Raw genomic sequence first — 6,000 nt, 5'->3', positions numbered from 1 at the left:
TGTGTGTGTTGTGGCAGTGTGCTCCCCTGGCCTCACACACACACAGCATCGGGCACTGACTGGAGCTGCCCGGAGTGGGTCCTGAAGACGAGCAGGTGCCCTGTTCTTCCAGGGTACCCCCTCCCTACCCCTGTCCTCAAAGGACTTCTCCCTGCCCAGCAGGATTCCTCTCAGTTTGCTTCCCAGCTCAACCCCTCACAAGGGCTGCATGGGACTTCTTTGTAGAAACCAGCAGAGTCCAGGCTCTTCTAGCATGTGAGGCATGGCTTCCGGGCCTCACCTGGTCAGCTAGTTTGCATCACCTGCGTGGCAGGTTTCTCTCTACACGGACTACAGTTTCCTTTCCCTTCCCAACAGTGGTGTCCAGCCAGTTTTCACTTGTGAGAGGGGTATTTTTCTTGAATTCTCTTACCTCCTATTTAATGCGCGGCTAATTCAGAACAGTCAAGGCCAAAATCCTTGACACGTTTCCCCCCAGTGCTGCCCAGCTGATCAAAATGATCACTATGAGAATGTGAACACAATGCTGGAGCTCACTAAAAAAGAACCTCACTTGGGGATTTCCCTACAGTAAAAAAGACTCTGAAGTTTTCTTTAAATTTTAATGCATCCATATTGGACTATTGTCAGGGATTGCCTGACTTGGGGGTCTACTGTTAACTCAATTCTGAAAACTGAATCTCTGCAAGTCTTACTGTGAGAAGTTATGAGGTATTCACTAAGAAAATACAAATTCCTCTGAGTCCCGAGGAGAAAAAAGTTAATTGTACTTGCCCTGCAAATTCTCATGTGGACACTAAAAATATCATCATGAATGTTTTCTCTAAGAGCCAGTGCTCTGTGCCTAGTGAACTGGTAGAGAGGGAAGTGTGGAGGCCGTGGGTGGTTTAGTAGGTACATGTTCTGTCCCCAAGGCAGCAACTCCCAGAGAAGACGGGACATATTCCTTCCTCAGCAAAGACCTCTGTATGCAGGTCACCTCGGCTGAATGACAACAACGGAGCCTGGAGGAAACCTGGAGTTTGCAGGGCAAGAGAGACCAAGCACCATCACTGAGCAGGTGCACCGTCTGGGCAGGTGAACGTCTCTGCCTGCAGTGCCTCTCCGGCCCCACCTCACGCCCCGCCGATACTCAGCCGCCAGATGGAAACGGGCAGCAAAGACGAAGTCTCTTTGCCGCCTGGCTCAGCAAAGAGACTCAACATTTTCTTTTCCGTTTCGGAAAGATTGCTGGAAGTCTGGACGAGTAAAGAGAGATGAAACAGGCACAGATTTAGACTAAGTATATATTTTAATTTCTACAAGGTCCCCCTTTTCAAGTTTTAGGAACATTTAAATGAAGTGTATACAAATTAGACATTGCCAATATGTACAAAAGTATTCTCTACAGTTTTTGAACAATACCAGCTATATCATGTTTCATTTGCAGTAAACGACATTACAAAAACAGTCCAATAATACATTTTCTATTAAGAAGCACAATACACAACATAATTAAATTTTATTAAAAAATAACTTAAAATACAGAACAATCCCCTCTAGGCAGAAAAGCTGTTTCTGTAGTTCATTCAGTAAACACACAGTTGAATGCTACGGCTGAGGGCTGTTCTTGTCCATGGAAGAAACAAATGAGGCTTCCAGGGCCCACCTTGTTGGGATGAAACTCCAGCGCAATGGGCAGTGATGGTCTGTGGTAGGTGGGGTTCTGAATGGCCTGCCCCCCCGCCCCCACTCCATGCCCAAATCCCAGGAACCCGCGCCTGTGCAATCACTCCCATGATTATGTTATGTTCTATGGCAGAACTGACCTTAAACCAGGGAGACTTGATCAGTGGGCTTGATCTAATCACATGAACCTTAAAACAGAGGAAGAAGGCAGAGGGATGGGAGGCGTGAGATGGGCCATTGAGAATTTGAAGATGGACGGGAGCACGCGAGAAGGAATGACAGCAGCCTTCAGGAGCTGAGGCAGAAGCCTCCAGATGACAGCCAGCAAGGAACTGAATGAACTTGGAAGCAGATTCTTCCCCACAGCCTCCATAAAGGAATGCTGCCCTGCTGACCCTTGATTTCAGCCTTGTGAGACCCTGAGCAGAGAATCTAGCCACACTGTGCCAGACTCACAAGCTACAGAACTGTGAGCTAAGAAATAGGCGTTGTCTTATGCTGCTAAGTTTGGGGTACTTTGTTACACAGCAGCAGAAAACAAATACATCGTCCAAGGGTAACTTTTCTTAACCTAATTAGATTTGGCAGTTTGTTGGGCTTCTGAATGTGTTTTTTTCCCCCCACTGAATATTACAGGCAACTTTTGAAAACCCTTCACATGAATCACACATTGTTTTGTGTTCACTAAGAAGTCCGTTTATTTGACTTGGGTCCTGTTTTCTGACGTACTCTATCAACCTGGCAAACAGCTGACCACTTAACCCTGTTTATGAACCTTTTACGGATGACCGTTTTAATATATCCAAGGTCTCCCCTCCACCCATCCGAGGCTGTCAAATCCCTCCAACTGAGGGCTCTTTCCCACTTCCCAGGTACCCCAAGCCAAGGCCTGGGTTGGGTTGGGGCAGAGTTCCACACCCAACATCCAGTAGGATTTTCTTCTGCGTAACTGATTAAACTGGCACTAAGGTGATTAAGTACACTTGGGGGAAAAACTCAAAGATTTAAAAAAAAAAAAAAAAAAAATCACACCAGTTTTTACAGGTCGAATCCTTTTTGGAGGAACCACCCCAAACCGAAAATGTGTCATCTGTGGCAGTCGTGCACACCCTCTTCCCCTGTGTGATGTCCCGGACTTCCTCGTGTCGTGCGAGGCTTCACCGAGTCAGAGCAGGTCACGGCAGAAAAGAGGAAAAACATGCTGGTGCTTAGAACAGTTCAGCTGCTGTTGTGATATCTCTCTCTCTTACTTGAAAGACTTAAAAGCTCTGCCAAGTGTCTCCAGGATGGTGGCAGTGAGGTTTTGGTGGTACTTTGAAGTCCACTCTTCAATTGACTCTTCCCGAGGCACACATGTCAGTTATGTGCAGCAGCCCTGAGCGGCCACACAACCTTCTGGGTCAGTCCTGCCTGCTCCGGAGGACCCTAGGCCACACCTGAGCTGGAGAGAAGCCCTCCAAATATTTAAGGTGAATACAGCTCAGAAGGAACGTTTGGCGCCAGTGAATTAAAATAATAATAATAATCTCTCTTCTAGGAGATTCTAACGTAAGTATACGTAAAGAGGCACCAAAAGGTACCGAGCACCAAAACATGAACTGGAATAGAATTGTTTCTACCATCTAAACTTGTGATAGTATTCATTAAAAAGCACATAAAACATTAGGTCCTTAGGGACAGTGCAGGTACACAGTTAAGGCCAATTTATTCTTCTGAACCTCACCTGCCAGCCGGAGTGGGCTGTATGATGACCACTTTTCCCGATCCTCTGAGACAACCAAGAAGTAAGGAAAGAATGAAGAACTCCAGAGCCACTGCCTTATATTCCTGGCTACCATCAAGTATCAATTCTGGGTGGTTTGTTCTTAAGAGCACGTATGTATGACACTGTGTGATTGGTACATAAATATTTGGCCACCTTTAACAGTTCTTCACAGTTCTATGCTTGGCAGCATATATGCTAAAACCTGAAAAACGGGCAAAAAGAATCTGTATTCTAAGGAATACATGAGATGGAAAGAAATCATCTGTCTAAAATAATATTGCAAATGATACTTAAATTTCATGATTTCTTGATTCAAGAAAATGAAATTCATTTCCATAGTTGGCTACTGTAAAATGTGGCATAAAAATATTTTTAGGAGACATATCTGTATTTTAAATTCTGTGTACATGTAAATGAACGATAACAATTAAGTGCCTATTTTTGAAACTTATCTCTAATATTGAAATAGAACAACAGACTGCCATTAAGTTTCTCCAACTTTTAAGTTACCAGATATTTACAAATAAGATATAATTTGTATAAAAAAAAAGGGGGGGGACATTTTCAACTATATGTGCTGCTTTCACTGGGGCTCCGGTGATGAGAGTAACTTCGGTCACTTTCACTGTCAGAGCCATAAGATCTACAACTCCTGTATAACAAAAGAAATATACAGACACCTTTTAACTTCAACCCTTTGAATTCCTCTTGAAGCCTTTTTTTTTTTTTTTTTTTTTTGATATGAGTGGCTTGAAAGCAATACTGATGTGGCAGAGCACAGTGGGTGGATGAGTGGGGTCTTGACTGTGGCAACAGTGTAGACTTTTCAAAGACGTTTTAAATGACAGAATAGTAATATCAACGTTAAGATAAAGAAACATCGCATCTTGGGAAATTACTTGAAATCCACATGCAAATGAGCAGAATAATTTTCCATGTTACCCAAACTGAACATCAATATTTAATGAGACCGAGGAAGCAAGGGATAAAAAAGGTACACAAATAGTTTCATTAAAAATATGGAAACCAAGGGGCGCCTGGGAGGCTCAGTCGGTTAAGCATCCAACTCTTGATTTCAGCTCAGGTTATGATCTCATGGTCGTGAGATGGAGCTCTGCATGGGGCAGCTTAAGATTCTCTCCCTCTCCTTCTGCCCCTCCCTCCCTCACTTACCCCTCACTCCAAAAAAATTTAAAAAAAAAAAAAAAAGGGAAGCCAAAAAAAAAAAAAAATGGGGACCCCCATGAGGGATGTGGGAGGAAGGTAGGGCAGGTGCATGCAGATAGGACCTCTGGGAAACTAAGTCAAGAGGACCTGGCAATTGTCACCATTCAGTTATTTTGAAAAAAATTCAGGGAGCCAGTCACTTTGCCAAATGCTAGGACATACACAGTAGACCAAGTATAGTTTCCTGGGGCTCAAGGACAGTACAGAATAGTGGACAAGACAAATAGGGCACACGGCAGGGAGGTGGGGGTGGTGTAACTCAGGGTGAACAGTCAGGGCGGGCCTCCTGGGGCAGTGGGTTGCAGCTGAGGCCTGTGGGGTAGGTAGGTGGGAATCGGCCATTTCAAGAGGCGTGTGTATCTCCAGGCAGAAGGAAAGGTTCTAGCACATTAAAGGAGGGAAGACAGAAAAGCCCCAGCTGGAGCTGGTAGGTAGGGAGGCCTTACATGCAATGCTAAAGAGCCTAGACCTGCCCTTCTGGCAGCAGGGAGTCCTTCAAGAGTTTCAAACAAGGGAGGTGTTTAGATTATACCGATATTCAACAAGGATCACTGACAGTAGTTGCAATGAATGGGAGAAGGGTTAAGACCAAAAAAGCAACTAGGAGAGGGACACCATAAAAAGTCAACACAAAGACTCTTACAGTACCAGCCAAAATATGTTACATAAAATGTAATATGTGTAAATATCTGTAATATATAAAAATGTTTTTACTAAAAATTGATGATATAAACCTCAACTCTGCTGTTGAAGCAAATGATGACATTTTAGTATACATTTTTTGATTAAAAAAAATTAACAAATCTGTTTTGCTATTTTTAGCAACTAGCCCTATTTAAAAGAATGGCCCATGGTTTAGGTGACCTTCTCTCTTTACTCCTTGCAAACTACTCAAAGATATGGAAGTATTACCAGATCCATTTTGGATTCACACATGTAACAATACCCAGCAAACCTGACCCGGCAACCCTTAACACAACGGCCACTTTTATTTAGTAGCTGCCTGTGGACTGCTGAAATTCGAGAAGAGAAAAATATTTCTGTCCTCCCAAGATTATGCTTTCTCTTCTATTAGCTGTCTGTCACCTCATGCACCAAGTGCCCACAGTACCGTGCAGTGCCCTAAAGGAGGGGGACCCACCTGGACCGCCTGCTGTAACTTCTGCCTCGGTGGTAACTGTCACTCCTTTGGCTCCTACTTCGACTCCGACTCCTGCTATAGTAGCTATCGTAAGTGTAGGACCTGCTTCAACAGCAACAACACACACTCAATTTTCCCACTCAGATACTTATATGCTTCCATTTCTTTTTATGACCTGATCAGTGTTCTCGAAAACAAG

General features: G+C 44.0%; 1 protein-coding gene across 13 annotated transcripts in view; it reads right to left on the bottom strand.

The window, feature by feature from the left end:
• Positions 1-1,272: 1,272 nt before the first annotated feature.
• The window catches only part of NKTR (natural killer cell triggering receptor), a 62,802-nt gene continuing 58,074 nt past the window's right edge, over positions 1,273-6,000 (bottom strand). For 9 of the 13 annotated variants that reach the window (XM_030328547.1, XM_030328546.2, XM_030328553.2 and 6 more), the window contains 2 exons: positions 5,802-5,906; positions 1,273-4,085 (listed from right to left, as the gene is read on the bottom strand). In XM_030328547.1, the coding sequence (XP_030184407.1) occupies positions 3,998-4,085; positions 5,802-5,906 (193 nt within the window). In that variant the 3' untranslated portion in view covers positions 1,273-3,997. The remainder of the gene's footprint in view (positions 4,086-5,801; positions 5,907-6,000) is intronic. The other 4 variants (XM_030328558.1, XM_030328548.2, XM_030328551.2 and 1 more) reach the window with 3 other exon arrangements.

The sequence above is a fragment of the Lynx canadensis genome, chromosome C2, assembly GCF_007474595.2.
Source record: "Lynx canadensis isolate LIC74 chromosome C2, mLynCan4.pri.v2, whole genome shotgun sequence".
Taxonomy (NCBI): Eukaryota; Metazoa; Chordata; class Mammalia; order Carnivora; family Felidae; genus Lynx; species Lynx canadensis.
The sequence above is the reverse complement of the archived record's forward strand: the minus strand, read 5'-3'. Positions and strand labels throughout refer to the sequence as shown.